The 18,879-nt window shown below is 43.6% G+C and overlaps 4 protein-coding genes across 7 annotated transcripts in view; 2 read left to right on the plus strand and 2 right to left on the minus strand.

The window, feature by feature from the left end:
• Window positions 1–2,070, plus strand: part of p3h2 (prolyl 3-hydroxylase 2) — a 59,826-nt gene extending 57,756 nt beyond the window's left edge. Inside the window, exons 14-15 of the mRNA XM_035177400.2 lie at window positions 361–501; window positions 756–2,070. Coding sequence (XP_035033291.1) covers window positions 361–501; window positions 756–848 — 234 coding nt within the window. The 3' untranslated portion in view covers window positions 849–2,070. The remainder of the gene's footprint in view (window positions 1–360; window positions 502–755) is intronic.
• A 5-nt stretch (window positions 2,071–2,075) lies between these two features.
• On the minus strand, window positions 2,076–7,354 carry ccdc181 (coiled-coil domain containing 181). 3 transcript variants are annotated; one of them, XM_035177403.2, is made up of 6 exons: window positions 7,136–7,354; window positions 6,300–6,443; window positions 4,934–5,932; window positions 4,391–4,537; window positions 3,494–3,642; window positions 2,076–2,833 (listed from the first exon to the last, which is right to left on the minus strand). In XM_035177403.2, the coding sequence occupies exons 2-6, from the start codon at window positions 6,381–6,383 to the stop codon at window positions 2,662–2,664; spliced, it is 1,551 nt and encodes a 516-aa protein (XP_035033294.1). In that variant the 5' UTR covers window positions 6,384–6,443; window positions 7,136–7,354; the 3' UTR covers window positions 2,076–2,661. The 3 variants fall into 3 exon arrangements, with proteins under 3 accessions (XP_035033294.1, XP_035033293.1, XP_035033292.1); XM_035177402.2 differs by having other exon boundaries at window positions 3,494–3,654; XM_035177401.2 differs by having other exon boundaries at window positions 3,494–3,657.
• A 799-nt stretch (window positions 7,355–8,153) lies between these two features.
• Window positions 8,154–12,336, plus strand: cpox (coproporphyrinogen oxidase). The gene is made up of 7 exons (XM_035177404.2): window positions 8,154–8,880; window positions 9,014–9,157; window positions 9,276–9,386; window positions 9,623–9,764; window positions 10,696–10,914; window positions 11,501–11,605; window positions 11,704–12,336. The coding sequence occupies exons 1-7, from the start codon at window positions 8,316–8,318 to the stop codon at window positions 11,786–11,788; spliced, it is 1,371 nt and encodes a 456-aa protein (XP_035033295.1). The 5' UTR covers window positions 8,154–8,315; the 3' UTR covers window positions 11,789–12,336.
• A 681-nt stretch (window positions 12,337–13,017) lies between these two features.
• prrg1 (proline rich Gla (G-carboxyglutamic acid) 1) lies at window positions 13,018–18,879 on the minus strand. 2 transcript variants are annotated; one of them, XM_035177407.2, is made up of 4 exons: window positions 18,799–18,879; window positions 17,633–17,674; window positions 16,673–16,833; window positions 13,018–15,810 (listed from the first exon to the last, which is right to left on the minus strand). In XM_035177407.2, the coding sequence occupies exons 1-4, from the start codon at window positions 18,821–18,823 to the stop codon at window positions 15,349–15,351; spliced, it is 690 nt and encodes a 229-aa protein (XP_035033298.1). In that variant the 5' UTR covers window positions 18,824–18,879; the 3' UTR covers window positions 13,018–15,348. The 2 variants fall into 2 exon arrangements, with proteins under 2 accessions (XP_035033298.1, XP_035033300.1); XM_035177409.2 differs by lacking the exon at window positions 18,799–18,879 and adding an exon at window positions 18,213–18,424.

Here is an 18,879-nt window from a genome sequence, read left to right on the forward strand (position 1 = left end):
AGAACTAGAATGGAACAAAATAATCCCAGTCAAGACCCAAAAGTTCATCAATGTCGATCAATTATTTCCTGGAAAAACCATGAAAAAGTTAAATAAAACTATGTCGCAATGTCAAAGAAAGCAACAACAAAAAATCCTGGATCCGCCCCCTGATTCAGATCTGCACCGAAGTTTTGTGGTATCTTCACTGACCCATATTATATCCTTCCAACAAGTTTCATTGTAATCCATAAAGTTATTTTTGTGCAAACAGACTGGTGGAAACATGACTTCCTTGGCAGAGCTAATAATGAAGTTTCTGTGTACTAACGACAGATTACAACAGTTTGAACCCTGCTCCCTCTCTTCCATCCCCTCCAGGCCTCAGTGAAGCCCATGTGCGGCAGGATGGTGGGTTTCTCGTCAGGGGGGGAGAACCCTCACGGTGTGAAGGCCATCACCAGTGGGCAGAGGTGTGCTGTGGCCCTGTGGTTCACTCTGGATCCACTCTTCAGAGAACTGGTAAGTACTTGTTGTTCTTTGGCAGCCATCTTGTCTCTCAGTAATAATCATCCACATTTCGATTCCCATCACGGCTCAAATAAAACATATAGAAGTTATTTTGCATTAAACATTTGTTATTATCTCAATTACTTTCTTGATTTCTTTAGGGAATTTCAGTATAAGTAAGGTCTTGATTTCAGTATTTTAATCTTGATCATATTCCTCTGTTGTTCTGATGATCCTCCATCTCATTTATTCTTCTTCTCCTCCAGGAAAGGCTCCAGGCAGATGAGGTGATCCAGGCACTGGACACACAGTCTGTGGGGGGTCAGGGCCTCAACATCAACCCTAAAGATGAACTGTAGAAACAGGAGGAGCTGCCCCCACCTCCCGAAATCAAATCATTCTATATATTTTAACTATTTATTGAATGACTTTTGGATCAGATCATTTCTATTTTTGTACTGTTTGAAGTGCAAGATCAATAATGTTGTCATTTTGTCTTATTTGTGTTGTCAGACGTGTTTTTTTTGTTCATGTTTCTTCGCACACCAGTACTTGAGATTACATTTGGGATTTTGTCTTTTTCTTCACAGCCTCGAGTTAAGACAAAGTCCGATTCACTTAGTTTATTGTTTTCGTACCTGGAGAGTTTGTGATGTCGACAGTTTCTTTTGAAGACTGCTCGTACCTGTAAGTCTCACTGTGAAGAAGCCACAGAGAAAAGTGGCACTCGACTGTTTGTTTTGTTCTGGGTTGTTCTTATTCTTATTCTGGACAATGAATTCAGTGGGTTTTTATTCAAAAACACTATGTACAGTTATTCAAAGTAATTAATTTGAGTGGTCAGTTGTCCAAAAATAATATTAGGTTTTTGTACTAATGGTACTATTACATACTCTATTATTTTATGTTTTTTTTTCTGTGCCAGTAATAATTATTATTTTCAAAGTAGGCAGTGCACTGTTTTTTTTTATAAATCTCAAATGGCACTCATTCAAAAGAAACAAACAAAGAGATATTTTTTAATATGCTGAATATTTAATGGTCATGCACTCTGTCTTCTGTGTGTTGAGTCAGAAACTGAAGATGTTGTCTGTTCTACTTTGTCCACTGTCTCCTCTTGTTTTTCCTTCCTGGGCCCCCAGAGCAGGATACAGGTTTACATGTTCACTGACTGAGGACATGATCTGTGTGTCCGTGTTTATGTTTTACTTTAATTTATGTGTTTTCAATAATAGACAGCTTCTGTCTACTTTTAATATGAGGAACTTTTTTCATAAAAGACGTCAATTGTTCCTGTTTCAAGGAATACATACCTGTACGGTCCTTTATGTCCTTATATCTGTTCTGATGATACAGATGAGAGGCCGAGTCGTGCACTGTAAATCCAGTGGAGAGAAACCTATGAAGAGTAGCTTTGTTTGTTTTTTAAATACATTTAAACTGCTTACCAGAAACTTAATCCTGTTGTTTTATGTTGTCGGTGACTTTTGTTTCACTGATATTTTATTTTGAAATGCTGTGGTACACAAAAAATGTACGTGTCCATGTCTATAAATTAAAAAATAATATTCCCCATCTTTATTTAATTGTGTATAATGGTTTTATTTATTCATGTTATTTTTCTGCATAAAATTTAACATAATTTTGTCTTGTTATAACCAAAAATGTCTGTTTCATGACATTGAACGTCAGGCAAATTTACTACTTTCTTCATACAGATAAAGATTTCATTCCTTTACCGTTCATCAAAATAACCGCTTACATTAAAGTATCCTGTAATAGTCCCTGTGTGTAACCAAACACTAATAAGAGGCCTGCAGGAGCCTAACAACTGGTTATGTCCTTGTATTTAATGCACAGAATTGCAGTGTAGATAAAGTAAAGTGCATCTGCCTGTAAATAGAGGAAACAACCCTCAATTTATCTCACCTGGATGATTTATACACACACTGAGTCGAGGTCACTGCCGTAAACTTATTTAAAGAAATGTGCTTTAACGTCAAACAGAAAAAAAATCAAACCAAACCCAAGCAACAACTTAACACACAATAATGTCTCATGACCCACACCAGGTCTTGTGCTGTTCAGTCTGTGGTGAATTACTGTATGAACAGAGTTGACTCCACTTGTATGTGAGGACGTGTGAATCCAACTTGTTCAGGTGCGTTTGGGTCAGAAGTGGTGAACCAGCTGCTCTGTGAATCTGAACGACTTGGATTCGTTGACGGTGCACTGCAGGTCCCGCATGCGTCGTGCTCGCCGCCCCTCCAGCACCAGCCTGCGAGAGTGCTCCCGAGCTGCCTGCTGCTCCACCCGCTTCTCCACCCGCTTTCGCTTCACCCACCTGATGGCAAAGAGGACAGATGATACACTTTAACGTTAGAGAATGAAGTGAACTATTGAGTATTGTCAATAAACCCTTAAAAGAATATATTTATTATTCCTCTGAGCTCTCTCTGCTTACTGGTTACCTCTACCAGGGAGGTTATTTTCCACCCCTGTCAGTTTGTTGGGTTCGTTTGGACGGATTACCACATAACTTGGTGGAAGGGTGTGGTATGAGTCAGGGAAGAACCCATAAAATGTTAGTGTGGGTCCATTACCTTATGAAATAGGGCGTTTTTTAACATTATAATTAACAGATCTTGATGGGGGGGGGACTGAGGCCCTGCTGTGCCCCAGCATCTCAGCTCAGTAATAAATGTCTGAGTAAACGTTGTTGACTCCTACCGATAATTCAGAAAATGACTCTTTGTGGTATTGATTTTTTTCCATCAGTGCTCTGTGGACTGTTACTTCCACCCACTACCCTCTTGCTTGCTCAAGGGTAGAAGGCAGTTTTACCAGCAAGTCAGAGACAAGTGAGTCTGGACCAGAGGCTTTAATAGGTGGAAAGTATCCAGACTGCAACTTTAATAGAAGACAGTAATACTTAAATATTGGCTTACTTTAAAAACAGTTTATTATCATTTAAAAATGGAGAAACAGATGAAGGTGAACTCACAGTTTAAAGGCACGTTCACACTCCTCTCGGCTGTGAAGGAGGTAACCATCGTCCTCCTCCAGCTTCTTCAGCTCCACCAGCTGCTTCTCTTTCTGCTGCTGCTCCTGCTTCCTCTGCAGCCACAGCTTGAACGCCTCCTCCGAGTCGCCCTGTGAGGAGTCCTTCTGGGTGAAGAAGTCCAAAACAAGGCAGTGACAACGTGGGATATCTTTGTGCAATGTTTTTGAATGGATCTCGATATTTTCTGTGAATGAGGTTTGGGTTTTTGTAGGTTTCTCTTTAGGATTACTCGGCACAGAAATCCACCTCTCTTCCTCCGGTTATAATTAATAAACTATTGTCAGTGCTTCATATATCGACTCCTTCTCCTTTCTCTGCAAAGTTTTTTTGACAGAACTTAACTGATCTGCTGCCAAGTGTATTACAAAGCTGTCCAATAAAACAAGTTTAATGCCATCTGTATGGAATCGAATTTGTTCTGTGTTACATTACTAACCTTCAGACTGGTGCAAAATGTGATAGTAAACTTGAAAGTAATGTGTCTAATATTTTTCTGTCTGCTCTGGGACCATAGGTTGACAATTAAATGTTCTATATCCTTTAAAATTAGATTATAATGGAGTATCTAGCCTCCTAAATAAATTCAGTATCAATATTTCTATTCATGTTGATATGCTAAAGAAAAGCTTTGCTCCTATGGGTTAAAGAACTAAAGACCTGGCACTGAAAGGATAGTGGCTAATGAATTAATTAAATTATTACTAATACCTGATAAAAACAAAAATGTTCAAATGACCAGACAAAACAGAGCCTTTATCTTCATCCCACATAAAGCTCTATCCAGTATCTATACAGTATTGTGGTGCAGTGGGTTAGTGTGCCCTCTTGTGGCCATACCTTAGAATTTGTCTTCTCCATCTCCTGAGCTCGGAGGATCCTTCTCTCCTCCTGGAGCTGCTCTCTTTTCCTCAGTAACCAGGCTTTGAACGCCAGCTCGTTCTCCTGCCTCTTCACCTCCTCTTCCTCACGTTTCCTCTGCTCTGCCTGACGTGGGAAACAGGATTTAAACACTGATTTAAAGGTTCAGTGTGTAGAATTTAGTGACATCTAGTGGTGAAGTTGCATTTTGCACCCTTCCCTTCCAAACATGACAGAGAACCCGTGGCAGCCTTCAGTTGTCCTAAAAACTAGTTTGTCCCGTTTGTACTATTGTAAAAAAAAAACATGGAGGCCTCCGTAGAGGTATTTAAATATAAAGGGCCCATTCTAGGGTAAAGAAAACAACAGTTCGTACATTTATCATACATCACTGGGGTTATTTGATATTCAATTTCTGCCAATAGATCCCTCTCACCTAAATCTTACACACTGAACCTTTAAGTAAATAATTAAAACTTTGTGTGAACCTCTACTTGCTCAGCTGTGGGACTTCTCTCCTACCTCTCTGGCCAGCGTCTCCTTCCTCTCCTGGATCCTGTGCAGCAGCTCCTTCTGCTGGGGGGACAGGGTGTATGTGGCCTGGCAAGGTGTCCCAGTGGCCGACTGCACCCGCCGCTTGATGCCTCTCCTCTGGCTGCCTCTGTGGCTGTGGTTGGCTGAGCTGGGCCTGCTCCTGGGCTGCACTGGAGGTCTCGGGGCCCGGAGGGGATCGAAGCCATTCTTGAAGGGGGAAGAGCCAGAACGAGAGCGAGGAGAGGAGGACGAGGCGGAGCTGTGGGTCTTCCTGGAGCTCACAGTCTGCTCCTGGAGGCGTGGGGAAGTACGTGAATAGTCGCTGTAGTTGCTTGTGATGGGAGGGAGAAGCCCTTGACTCTCCATCTCTTTCAAGCTGACCAGGTCAAACTTCCCATCTTTTTCTACAAGGACTCTGCCCTCCCTCATCCCCTGCCCTCCATCACTGATCTCCACAGCCCGGCCAGGTCCTCCAGACCTTACATTCTCCTCCCGGGGGGAAAGTTTTAGCTCAGACAACTTCCCTGACACAGTCGCCGCCTCTGCATCCTTCCTATCCTTGTTCTCCTTCCCTCCTTCCACCTCACCACTTTTGCCATTTTTGTCAAACTGCAGCGGAGGCACCACCAGGTCCACCAGCGTCTCTTTGAAATGCAATCGCCTGCGCCTCGTAATATCTGGTGCTTCTTGGTCCTGCAGCTCTCGGTTTGCCTGCTGGATCTTCTCCAGGATGTACTTCTTCTCCTCGTCCGTCTGCTCATCCGTCCCTGGGGGGGGTGGGACTACAGGTGATGACTTATTGGGGCTGTCTCTGTCGGAGTCGTACTCTAAGGGCTCCATAGGTGAGGGCCACCTATCTTCATCCTCTTCCACCGCCTCTGTCTTGTTGCCTTTCTTCTCCTTCCGTTTCCTTCGTTGCCGTTTCTCATCCTCCTCCAGCTCTTTGTCAATTTCGTCCTCAATGTCAGGAGCATCAATGTCAGGACCCTGTGTGGTGGAAAAGACAAAGGCATTCATTCATTAGGTTTGACTGTAAATGAATGAGCGGCATCAATACTCAGCAGGTAAATAGGTGCGCTGGTGCGATAACAGACACATGTAAGTGTGTTCATCAATATTGCATCCAGCAGCGGCACAGTGAAAGTATGTCACTGTATGTCAACAGAGCAGGTTTCACATGCAAACAGTGAGATGTGCCAGCTCGGGTAACTCAATGCTGCCTCCTGTTATACTTTCACAGAGCAGGGTCAGGGACCTGCTCAGATCTCAGTCTGCAGAAAGTAGAAGCGATGAAACAAAGACACAGGGTAATAAATAAAAACAAGAGGAAATGGAATCAGTCGGTCTTTCTTACCTGCCCCTCACTGATCAGCCAGTCCAGATCCTTCTCAAAGTCGTCCTCATACTCCTCCTGGGACTTACAAACCACCTCACTCATACTGGGACAAGATCAGAGACACATCTGAAGGACTGTTTGTTGCCACACCATCTGCTGGACCTGCAAGTAAAAACTACCATTCAAACCTGAGCAAGATCGACCAGCCAGAAAATAAAGGGTCTGACATATTTGTAAGGGTGTGCAGTATTATATTTTTTTTATATCCCAAAAAAATTCCAGAATTTAAATGTGGTTTTATCAGGGGACTGTTGTCAGAGTATAGTTTCATCGGTAGCACAGAAATTCCATCCAACTATAGTTGTGGTTAATCTTTGTAAATGATACTCATACCAATCCCACCACATCACAGTATATATACTTTATGTTATAGGTTACTTGTAAATATACAGTCATATACATGTGAGATTGGTCGTCATCTACAGGACAGAAAGCAGTACTGCAGGGGTTAGTAGTACTCTATTGTTATTGCCTTGGCTACACAGACATGATCTCCCATCTGTTATCATGTGGCTTGTATTTACTTTAGATCTTGTAATTGTGTTCGTGTTGTAACTCAGACCCACACTCACAGGCTACCAGACAACATGTGACACACAGACTGTGTAATCCGGTTTATTTTTACATCTCTCAGGTTCATAAAAATAACCCGGACAGAGACAGACTAACAGGCTGAGCAGCACACACAGTTCCCTCAAGTAAAAGTCACAATAGTCATAATGAGCAAAGTTTTGGCTGCTGGAAATAAGTATCGGTAATAAACTGTGGTCGCCCACAGGGGCTCTTGAACTCACCACCAGCTGGTCCCTGCGTAGCGGCGCTCCTGACTACCTGAAGCCGGAGAGAGAGGACCTCCAGCCGGGTTGGTTTGGGGACTAGTTCTCCATCTATGTGGGCCACACGGAGCGTGACAGAGTGCGGGACAACACCTGAGCACATAATCCGCTGCTGCTCCCCCCGCAGCCCTGACAGCTTTTAATGGAGCCGTCGTCATGGAGACCGACAACACGCTTTACGAGCTGCGCATGCGCGGTCACGAATAACTCCTTTTACAGACTAGATAATAAAATCTTCATGTAAACACTTTAAAACCCAAGATGTTACCTAAAGGAGCTGGGACAAACAACAATATGTGGGACTAACATAGCACTAACTCTGTAGGTATTACTTTAAATATTAAGGCCTGTTACAGTATCATGTGAAATTAAAGATGTATTATTGATTACAAGGGTCACACTTAATCACTAGGTTTGGATTAAAATTAGATTAAATGAGTGTCAGTTCGATTTTTATAGTTATTTTATTCAAATGTCTTTTTTTATTTAAGTATACGTTTCTTATGTATTGTGCAAAATGAGGAGACATTATTGAATAATTAAAAATGGATTAAGAATTATTTTCTCTCTAGTTGAAAATAAACATTGAGTGATGATGTGATGTTTCATGATGCAAAGATTATATATATCAAATGTGGTAAAACTATGTTCTGAGTAGTTACAGTTATAGTTAGTTATAGATATAGTTACAGTTACAGTTAAAGTTACAGTTACAGTTACAGTTTTAGTTATCATTATTGCTCTAACTATAGTTAGAGTTACTGATATAGTTACGGTTCTATCAGAACACTGTAATTGAATTAATTGAGTACATTTAACTGAGATAAAAACTACGTCTTGCTCGGACCTGATTCGTTCACAGTGCTGAGCGCGATTGACGGAGCATAGAGGAAGCACTTGAACGCAACAATTGATTTCAGCCGCACTGCATTCTGGGTCTTGAAGTTCGCAGGGCGCCGTGAATGGCGGAACACTACAACTCCCGTGGGGCCTCTGTCACTTCCAAGGTACGACACGCCCCCGGACTTGAAGCCTGTCAGTCAACACGAGCTGGAATTCATGTCCGAGTCTCTGGAGAAGTGAGCCGCTTCGCCCCCGAGCCGAGTTCACCGGGAAGCCGCGTGAGTTTCTCCTACAAATGGCCTCCATCGTCTTGTACACGGGACACAAAGCGGCGCAGACAACAGCCAGACGGTGTTTGAGTTCACATTTAAAAGCACCACCCGCTGCTAGAGAGGCTCTGCTGCCGTGTCCCTTCGCTCGCTGCCCGGCAGGGACCCTGCTTCCGGGATCGAGATGGCTATCCAGAGGTACCGGGGTAAGGTTCATGTCCCATGGGAGCGCAGGCAGAGCCGCAGGCGGGCGAACCGGGAGGGGAGCCCTGGTGCTCGGTGCAGCCGCGGCGGTGACAGCAGCAGCGGCTGTAGCGGGACTCGTAGCCAACGCCAGCCACTTCCAGCGCGCACAGATGGCGACCAGAGTGGCTCCGGCCGCCGAGGAGGAGCAGGAGGGGGACATCCTGGAGAGATGCCGGGGCTTCATGTCTGCGCCGGTGAGCGACATCAACGTGCTGCAGGGGAGGAAGGAGGAGATGCGGACGAGGATGGAGATGTTGATCATGGAGACCCAGGCCGAGTTCTGCAGAGCCCTGCAGGAGGTGGACGGCGGCACGTTCAAGGTGGACCGGTGGGACCGGAAGGAAGGTGAGGAGGGGGAATTGATCACAGCTGATCATTTATTTTCCTGATCATAATAAGGACTGATAAAAACTGACAGGCCACAACAATCTCATGTCTTTTTTTGTATCCATCTTGACCCTGTGTGTGTGTGTCTCAGGTGGTGGAGGAATCAGCTGTGTGATGCAGGATGGAAAGCTTTTTGAGAAAGCAGGGGTCAACGTGTCAGTGGTGTTTGGGAACCTGACCGAGGAGGCCGCCAGGCAGATGAGGACCCGAGGCAAAGTCCTGAAGGGGAAAGATGGTGAGCACTTTCATCCTGGTTAATCATCTACCTCGTCTTTTTTGTGCAGCACACTCAGATATTCATTGACCGCTGCACACACTAACAGAGTTCTGACTCAAACTGTGTGTTCTCTCAGGGAAGCTGCCGTTCTGTGCCATGGGTGTGAGCTCCGTCATCCACCCCAAGAACCCCCACATCCCCACCGTGCACTTCAACTACAGATACTTTGAGATCGAGGAGGAAGACGGTGAGCCGCCGCTCCTCCACGTCAGCAGCTGTGTCTCGGTGTCAGTGACACTATTGATGACAAGAATGAATGATTACCCTTGTTTTCTTCTTCCTCGTCTGTCTGTCGTGTGTGTGTGTGTGTGTGTGTGTGTGTGTGTGTGTGTGTGTGTGTGTGTGTGTGTGTGTGTGTGTGTGTGTGTGTGTGTGTGTGTGTGTGTGTGTGTGTGTGTGTGTGTGTGTGTGTGTGTGCTTTAGGCAACAAGCAGTGGTGGTTCGGTGGAGGCACAGACCTGACTCCAGTCTATGTGAATAAAGACGATGCCTTTCACTTCCACAACACCCTGAAGGAGGCCTGCAACAAGCACCACTCGCAGTACTACCCCGACTTTAAGAAATGGTACGGTTCGACACAAGATCAGTTCCACGTGTGTGTGTGTTTCAGCACGTACACATCTGCACTCCTGATTTCTGTGTATTTGTCTGTGTGGATTACAGTGGGTGTAGCCTCACTGTCAGATGATGATAAGAGAAGCCTAAAGTTTGCAGTTGCAGAAAAACCGTTGAGCCGTGACGTTAGCCACTTAATGACCTTTTGAGGATATGGAGGGAAAGGGTGTGGTTTATCTGATGTGGCTTGTAATACGTAAATGTTGTCCTCTTCATTTGAAGTTCAATTTAAAAGGAATAGTGTGACATTGTATAATAATTTGAAATATTAGTTCACAACGTGGAAAAATTCATGTGAACGCCATCTCAAGTTGGAACAACTCGGAAAGTCGGTGAAAGTTTTGACGCATGAGTTCCTGACGTCATCACTTATAAACAGACACAACTTTACAGTCAGCTCTAGATATGAGCTTCTAATGTCCACTTGTCAAGCGTTACACTTTCTTCATTTGCAAACTGCACCTACCACCATGCGTTTTTGCCAATACAGATGTTTTTATGATTCACGTGCATGTTTTAAATTATTTATACGTCTGTCACACACACACAACATTTTTCTTCGCTCTCTTTTACTATGCAAGTATTGTAAAGAGGTGTGCTGTTTAAACGCTCAAAACCCGTGAACACAACAGCTTCCATGTTTTTTCCACTATTCGACCTCGAAGCACACGAACACTTCACTAAACTCTTAACAACAACCTGATAACTTGAAAAGTGGGACCTTCCGAGGATCCTGCGAATGCACGGTTAATGCTAAGCTAAGCTAACTGTAGCTCTGTAATGAATGTACAGATGTGAGATTGGTTGAATGAGCATATTTAAGAAATCTTTTTCTTTTGAGCCGTGAAAGTAGTTAACATTCCAACCCCTCTGTCCTCTAGGTGTGACAGATACTTCTATATCGGCCACAGAGGAGAGACTCGGGGGATAGGAGGGATTTTCTTCGATGACCTGGACTCGCCGAGTCAGGAGGAAGCGTTCAACTTTGTGAAGAGCTGCGCTCGCACTGTGGTGCCCTGCTACCTGCCTATCGTACACAAACACCTCAGTGATGCCTTCACTGACGAGGAGAAGGACTGGCAGCAGGTACGACGAGGAAGGTGAGTAAGAAGATGTCTTGCGGTTAGAGAAAGTGTTAAAAGGAGATTTTGTAAGTTCATAATTTTTTTTATAAATAGCTATTTCAGAGAGTAAAGCTGATTTAATACCTCCAAGGAGCCTGCTGCACCTCCTACTGGTGAGAGGCATAAACTGCAAGACAAAAAAGTTTTCTAATATCAGTTTGAGAAAATAAAAAATTCACAGTGACATTTTGAGAGTAGCACAGTAACAGGCCTAACATCAACGCATTTTTATTTTTATTTATACTATTTGTTTTCATTTTAGAACATTCAGTGTAATGATAAAATACCCCATGATTTTCCATATTGGATTTTATATTTTTTGTGTAATTTTGGGTTCAATACGTTAATACACTATGTCAAGGGGAAATAATACTTGCCCTGTAATAAAGGCAACGTTATGCTGAAAAGATACCAACCAATGGCACAGTGAACATTTTGGTGGTGTGTAAAGGCAAATTCAAAAGCATTCAAAAACATCCAACATAACCTTGGACTCCTAAGAATGAATGTTCCATGAAGCAATACGTCTACAGCAGGTTTTGTGTGTGTTTTGCTGTTGTAGATATGTGGAGTTTAACCTGGTGTACGACAGGGGGGTGAAGTTTGGCTTGGCCACGCCCGGCTCCAGAATCGAGAGCATCCTCATGTCGCTCCCCCTCACCGCCAGGTAAGACTGCTGTACGCTGAGGCAGCGGTTACCTGGCGCCTGTGTGATGTGATGATCCATCTGCGTCGCCTGGTAACGAACTCACCTTTCCTCCTCAGGTGGGAGTACATGCACGAGCCTGCCAAAGGGACCCGGGAGGCCGATATGCTGGAGGTGTTACGAAACCCTAAGGATTGGGTCTGATCGCGGTTTTCACACGTTTCAATATTGACAAAACATGCAGGGAAAAGTGTTTGCTGTATTTGACAAAGGCGTCACCTGTTTGACTTTATCAGCAGCAGTTAACGCTGTTTATCCCAAAAAAAATGGGAGCTTTATTTGTAATAGCTTGAAGGTACATTTCTCTTTGCTTTTTTGTCAAGTCAGCCTCGTTAACACTTGTTCACAGGGGATTTTAATATTGTATTAATGAGACCTTGTGTTGTGAAACTCAGCGACTGAGCTGCTTTTAAGACGTGTTTGTGTCAAACACAAGCCGCTTGTGTATTTTCTGTGCCTTGTTCTACCTGAAGCAGCATTTTCTCCACACTCTGTTTTCCTTTACCAAGGCACTGAAAGGGAAAACAAGGACAAACTGAGCCACAGTGTTTTGTATGTGTGCCACAAAGTCATATCAAATGTTAATGAGTCTGCTTTTGATGTGCAAGTGCATCTGCCAACCACAGTGGGTTATTTCTGACCATCAAAGCTGAATGAGGAATTAAACTGCTCCCCGTCGAGTCCCACTCACACTGCGGCTGGCTGGTCATTCGTGGTGAAGTCACTTCCTGCTTTGTTTAAACAGCAGCAACAGTTGTTAGATTTCTGGATCGAGTTCCACAGAGAGGATGAATGTGGGGAAACCAGTTAGGTGGTTCCCTGAAGACAGAATAATGTCTAAAACACAAATGATCAAGAGACATATCCTTTAAGATAATTTATAGCTAAAATTATAATAAGTTTTATTTTAAGATTTTTTAAATTTCTTTAGTCTTAATTTCTTGTCACTCATGTTACAAACTTATTTTCACTCATGTCTGTAGCTTCGAGTCACTAGAGCCTGACCAATATGGATTTTTGGAGGCTGATACAGATTATAAGGAGTAATACATTTCTAATACAATTACATTTTTTGATATAAACTTAAATGTACATCTTTTCAACATTTGTTATTGTAAAACAAAATACAATATTTGTAAAATAAAAGTTTTCATATCTGCATATATCTGCAAACATAAACTTTGATTCTGTGAAAATTGGCCAATTTTCATTGGTCTACCGATAAATGGTTCAGGCTGTGCTATCAAAGAATAGTTTGTAAAATGATGATCATTGTGAGGGTCCACTCCAGAGGACTTGAGCTGTTTAAAACTCACAAATACATTTTCACACACTGGATCACACTCTTGAGACACGGAAACATTTACAAGTCATATTTTTAAATGTTTTATTACAAATTAATTCAAGCTTTTGCAGATAAAGGATTTATAACAAGTTCCCTCGCACTTCATGTTATATAACATTTTGTTTGTTTGATAAGGCATTGTAAAAAAAACAGTGCTCTGTAAGTAATAGTACAACTGACCTTACCAAAATGGCTACCCTCTACCAGCACAACCTAAAAATAGCAACGTCATAGCAAGTGCTGAGGTTCAAAGGTCAACTCACAAAATAAGTCAAATAACAACCACCAGTGCCCACAAGTGTGTGAGGTGCAGACAGGAAATGTGACAGTCGTCAGTATCAGGTGGAAGTCAGATATATTTGGTTTTTATGCAGCAGCATTGCATATAGATCAGGAGCACTTGTTTTCCAGAGGATTACAGGGACATCGTTATTGCTGAGAGTCACGCTGAGCTCGTCTGGCTGTCCCAGTTTCATTCAGCAGCTCATTTTGAGCTTGAACACAAAGTGCCTCCTTCACTCACAACCGAGTGTTTAATCCTTCCATTGGTTTCACTCTCACTGCTTTCCTGTCAAGTAGAACAATCTCACTGTAACTTACTTTCACACGCACAATATACATATACAGATACAGTACACATGCTAAACATGGACTCTGTCCATAGTGACATTAAATATCCTCACTCCTCTGATAACTGAAAACCCTAGAGTCTGTCTCTATTGCGGCCTGTCCCAAATTCCTGTGCAAGTCACTTCAAAACTTCCATTAACCATTTAGCTGCAAATCTACTTGTAGAATCCTCAGTTACGTTTAGCAAAAGACAACATAGCCATATCCAACACAGTTACAACTGCTCGAGGGGAACGAGGGGGGGGGGACATATTTCACAGTTAAAGCAGCTTCTGAGCATCTGTCAGCAGCACAAACATGAACAAGAGCGCACAACAAGCTGTGCAGAGCCTGATCCAACCTCAGGAGTACAAACCCAGCTGCATGCATGACCAAAAGAAACGCACACGTGACACACATTCACAAAATGTATTTCAGCCCCCCCATGACAACCGACGGCCTTGTCTTGAACTCAAAAACATTCCCAAGTGTAAAAGGAAGTTGGGCCAATTCATTAGTTTGGCAACTTGATTGTTTAAACCTGCGTCATGTGATATTTATGATTTCAATGGATCAAATTAAAAGACAGTAATGTGGAGCGATCACGAGTCGTGCAACTTTAGTTGAACTGTTCCGGTTCTTGAGCAAATTTGCTGAATAGTTGGGTCTAAATTAGGGGTGGAATGACTGAAACCGAAGCCAAAACCCCAAAGCAAAAACAATCTGATACCACGATACAGAACAATGGAATCACGATATCCAAACTGACTGCCAGAGCGGCAGGTGTCGCCTAATGGGACAAAACTAATTTCTCATTTCACGATTATTACTAGAACGTGTAATTCACAAAATTATTATTCCATCTAGAATCTAGTCTAAATCCCAAAAATAATATTGTGGATAACCACGGGGGAATAAAACTCTGATCAAGATGAAACAATTTACACTGATTATCTTGTGAAAACATGTTTTACGGTCTGGGATGTTCTGTATTAGATGGTAAGTTAACAGTCCTTTTCTTTAGATGGCTGGATGTGGGAGAAATAAGGAGACATTTTGTTTATGAGGGTGACTAAATAATTATTGAATCTCGAACAGGTTAGACATAATATATGACAGAATGGATTTTTTTTTTTTTTCTGTCCCCTAGTGGACAAAAATGACAATTCAATCTAAATTAGTGTGGGTTTCACTGAAATTGATGTGTAGATTAAAAGCTGGTTCTGGATCTTGCAAAGTACAATTTTGCAATATAAACAACTGCAAGTGGAAACAGTAAGTACTTGTTTTGACAACAAATTGGTCAAATTTAAACATTAAAAACATCTGTTAATTGGCACTAATCTTCAATAAATCATCGGCCCAACCCCTTTGTACACTGAGAACAGTGCCTTCATTATGGCAATTATCACTTTTTCCCCTTCACGCTACATGCAACATTTGTTATGTCTGTAGAGTTAAATTGATTTACTACAGTGTGACAGCATAGATACAACTTCAGGATCTTCAGTCCAGGTTTTGGTATTGCAGTATCACTCGATCCTTCCTGCCATCACTTCACCTCACTGAATAAAGGTTAGTGCAAACTGCAGCAGCTCTGGTAAAGATTGCATTAATCCATTGACCATTAGTGTTTCTGTTTGTGTAGAATGGGGAAGGCTGGTGATGCCACAACAGTGGCATTGCTAGAGGATAAGAGAAGTCTTAGTGTAGGTTAGGGCTTTTGTTGGGGTGGTAGTGAAAGGCAGGTCTACTTCCCATGGCCGTTGACACTAGAAGCGCTGTTGGTGACGATATCCTCGTACTGTGGAGGTGGCTCCGTCTCTATCTGGACGTCTGTGTGGCCCACAGCCTCCTCATACGATGGCGGCGGATCTCCGGCGCTTCCTCTCCCTGATGTGATCTCTGAGCCCGGATAAGCTGGGCTGCTGTGGATACTGAGTTCTGACTGGTCACCATGGTGGTAATCCCTCCCCCAATGGTCCATCGAGACCACTGACAGGACGTGGTCGTGGTGCGAGTGTCCCAGGCTGGGGCTGCGCTGCGAGCGCTTGCGGGAGTGGCAGCGCCACACGGTGATGGCGACGGCAGCGATGATGAACACAACGAGCATCAGTGGCACAATCAAGTAGAGAGAGTGGACTCCACCTACCACCGTCTCCAGCCCTCCGGACGGACTGCTCTCACGCACGTATTCCTCCCAAAACCGTCTCTGCAGCCAGTCAGAACAAAGACACACAGTCAAGATTAGATATATTTTTCTCAAGGCAAAACTCAACTACTTTCATGCAGGATGCACAAAACTGTTTCCAAAACCCAAGGTCACAGTATACAATATACATTTTGTATGGATTACTGCAACTGAAAGGCCGCAGACAACAACAGCCATACAAACAGAGACCACACGATTGTGCACGTCCATCTGCGTGACTTTGCTCTCTGGCCTCTCACAATGGTTTCACAACACGCCCCCCCCCCCTCTCCAGCATGTACTCGGCTGTTCTTCCTGCTGATAATCATCACATCCTGAAAAACACCCACATTCCACAAGCTACCACTCTTGGCATAAAATTGAATACCTGACACATTAAAGGGATAGTTTGGATTCTCTTTCATAGGACGGTTGGTGTCAGTTACACGGCAGCAGTAGTAATATTGATTTGTGAAATTCAGCCCTGGCTGGGAGTCTCGTGTTTCGAGATTTCCAGCAACTGTTCAGATGAAGTATTAAAATAAGAAATAATCGGTAGAAACAGGCATTTGTACTTTCCGGTGGATAGTTGTGTGTTGGCGCTTATTATTGTCTAATGACCACACACACGCTGTGGCAAATATTTGTGTGCCCAGTCACAGGCTGGCCTGGAAATCTCATGACTATCTGCTGGAGTTAATATCCCAGCATAAACATCGCAACTGATGAGTCACTCAAACAACCAAATGTTAAACTAACAAAGGCCACGTTGGTGGGTTTTGTGTAGCAGGTGTGTTATAATGTGTATTTTACGGTGTGTGTTTAATTTTCTGGCGAGGAAAAGTTGTAGCCTCTGATGTGATGCTTTCTCTCGCCCCCTCACCGTCTTCTCGTCATTCTCGAAAGCTTCGCGGGCCTCTTCATAGGTGCAGATCTCCTCGCGGCACTCCCTCTGGATGTCACCCTGCTTCATCTCCTCCAGCATGAAGTTGGCCCTGCGCAGCCGCCGCAGCACGGAGTGGGCTGCGTCCGCCGGCAGGAACACTGAGAGGAGGGCGAGAGCAGAGGAGTGGCAGGGGAGACAGAAGACAAGGGCAAAGAAGGAGGGAAAGGATACAAGTTTTTTTAAATGTCCGACAAAAATGCATGAATTCAGATAACGTTGCGACAGTAGAGGCAAGTGTGTATAAGTAAGGGGGAGGAAACAAAAGAGGGATTAAGCAAAGATAGAGAACAGAAAAAGAGAAGAGTGAGGCAATGGGAGGAAAAGAGGATAGAGATGCAGAAAAAAGGCCAAAACTGGGAGAACAAAAGGCAGTAGAGCAGAGTTGAGCGCTGCCCAGTGCCCACATTTCTGCCTAAAAAACAAACGTTTCTTTGATGTCAGCATATAAATCCTCCATGAAGTTAGTGAGACAGAGCGCTTCTCTGTTCCACACTCCCAGAATAAGAACATAGGACTCTCCAACACAAACTTGCGCACAAGATGCCACAACTTGCCCTGGGAACGTCTGACGAGCGAGGGAATTAACAAGCAAAGGAGTCTGTGTGATCAGGGATGTGATCAGCACAAGACTTGAGAGGCAAAAATAAACCAGTAAATAAATGGATATGGAGACCTACTCCTGAAAAAGAACGAGGTTTGTGTGCTCAAGGCGATTTTCACAGTTCAACGTCTAACTTGTGTTTGACAATGTTGAGAACACACACATTCGAAAAGAGAAAAGTGGAAGTAAGGAAGTGAGAGTGTCCATTTCTGAGGACTCTGACTCTATGAGGAAGTTCATGCAAGTGTATTTGCTTGGGGGCACAGGTAGAATCATAATAATGTCAGCAAACTTACCGCTCCCCATGATTCCTGCGAGTCTGTTTCGGGACGATTTTTCTGCAGAAAACCAAAACACACCTTAATGTACAACCTGCGGATATGAGTCAGACAATAGTCGCCTGAGTGCTCTTATTAAAAGCGACACATCTACCCTTGTTTTGCTCTTAAGATTTAAAAAAATTGACTAATAAACACAAGTGATTGAAAAGTAATAATAATAAACTGTATTCGTATAGCACCTTTCAAAACGCAGTTACAAGGAGCTCTACAAGTTTAAAAACTGAAGGCAAACAATAGGAAGCAGATAAGGTAAGGTAATGTCACATTTTAAGAACTATTTGAGCTTCTGCAACAGGGAACAAATCTATTATAATAATAATAACAACAACAACAAACATTTATATGACAATTCACATAGCATTAAATGCAGCTGAACGTGCTTTACATGGAAAGGGCGGTTAATAAGACACCATATTAAGACAATACATTTTAAAAACAGTTATTTAATAGACAAATCCCTTATAATAAATAATAATTTAGGAGACTCCCTTTAGAGCTGGCTTGTAAAAGGAAACAAAGTGAAACCAGTGCATACCAGCAGCTGTCTGGTTTTAAACCATCGCCTGTCCGCTGAGGGTCAGAACAAGAAGATCTGATGCGAACAGATTAATCGATTAACAGACATGATCCGTGTTTTTCTGCTGTGAACATGAAACCTGGTTGACCACAGAGTCGCTGGTGACCAATGGCGTCCGCAGGCCACTGCTCCACACGCTGGATGTGTTCGCTCCGGGAAGCCACAATCCCCCACCCGAAATAGATCCACAGCAGTTGGATACAAGGCTAACAAAGCGCCGCCTCCGCCGCCGCCGCCCCGTTACACCCCATCACCACAGACGCGGACCAACAAGTGGAGCCACCGTTAGCTGGAGCGTCCATGTTGCTGTTAGCCGGCCTCATCCGTGAGTGTGTGAGCGGGCTGGGGCCCCTGCTGGTTAGCGCCCCGCGGATGGACAAGCGGAGGGGAGTGATTAGTGGGATCAGCGGCTCCCGGAGCCATTTAAACGAGGGACACACGGTTTAAAGGACAAAGAGGCGGATGGAGACTCTGCCGTTAGACCCGACATGTTTTTTACTCCATTTAAAGCCATGTGTTGTTAAGGAGGTAAAGTTTATCTCACCTCTCTCTGTGTCCGAAATGCGCATCGACGGCCGCTCCGCTCCTCCGCCGCTCCACTGTGCAGCGCAGGCGCACTGATCTG

The sequence above is a fragment of the Hippoglossus stenolepis genome, chromosome 14 (genome assembly GCF_022539355.2).
Source record: "Hippoglossus stenolepis isolate QCI-W04-F060 chromosome 14, HSTE1.2, whole genome shotgun sequence".
NCBI classification, from domain to species: Eukaryota; Metazoa; Chordata; class Actinopteri; order Pleuronectiformes; family Pleuronectidae; genus Hippoglossus; species Hippoglossus stenolepis.

Excerpts from the sequence above, each read along its gene's own strand:
- ccdc181 (XM_035177401.2), bottom strand. The coding sequence starts at position 6,383 with ATGAGTGAGGTGGTTTGTAAGTCCCAGGAGGAGTATGAGGACGACTTT. Across the intron at positions 5,933-6,299 it reads GGCTGATCAGTGAGGGGCAG|GGTCCTGACATTGATGCTCC; the intron begins GTAAGAAAGACC and ends TCCACCACACAG. Across the intron at positions 3,658-4,390 it reads TGGAGAAGACAAATTCTAAG|AAGGACTCCTCACAGGGCGA; the intron begins GTATGGCCACAA and ends TTCTTCACCCAG.
- cpox (XM_035177404.2), top strand. The coding sequence starts at position 8,316 with ATGGCCTCCATCGTCTTGTACACGGGACACAAAGCGGCGCAGACAACA. Across the intron at positions 9,387-9,622 it reads TGAGATCGAGGAGGAAGACG|GCAACAAGCAGTGGTGGTTC; the intron begins GTGAGCCGCCGC and ends TGTGTGCTTTAG. Across the intron at positions 9,765-10,695 it reads TACCCCGACTTTAAGAAATG|GTGTGACAGATACTTCTATA; the intron begins GTACGGTTCGAC and ends TCTGTCCTCTAG.
- prrg1 (XM_035177407.2), bottom strand. The coding sequence starts at position 18,823 with ATGCGCATTTCGGACACAGAGAGAG. Across the intron at positions 17,675-18,798 it reads CATTTCGGACACAGAGAGAG|AAAAATCGTCCCGAAACAGA; the intron begins GTGAGATAAACT and ends GGTTTTCTGCAG. Across the intron at positions 15,811-16,672 it reads TCGAGAATGACGAGAAGACG|AGACGGTTTTGGGAGGAATA; the intron begins GTGAGGGGGCGA and ends GACTGGCTGCAG.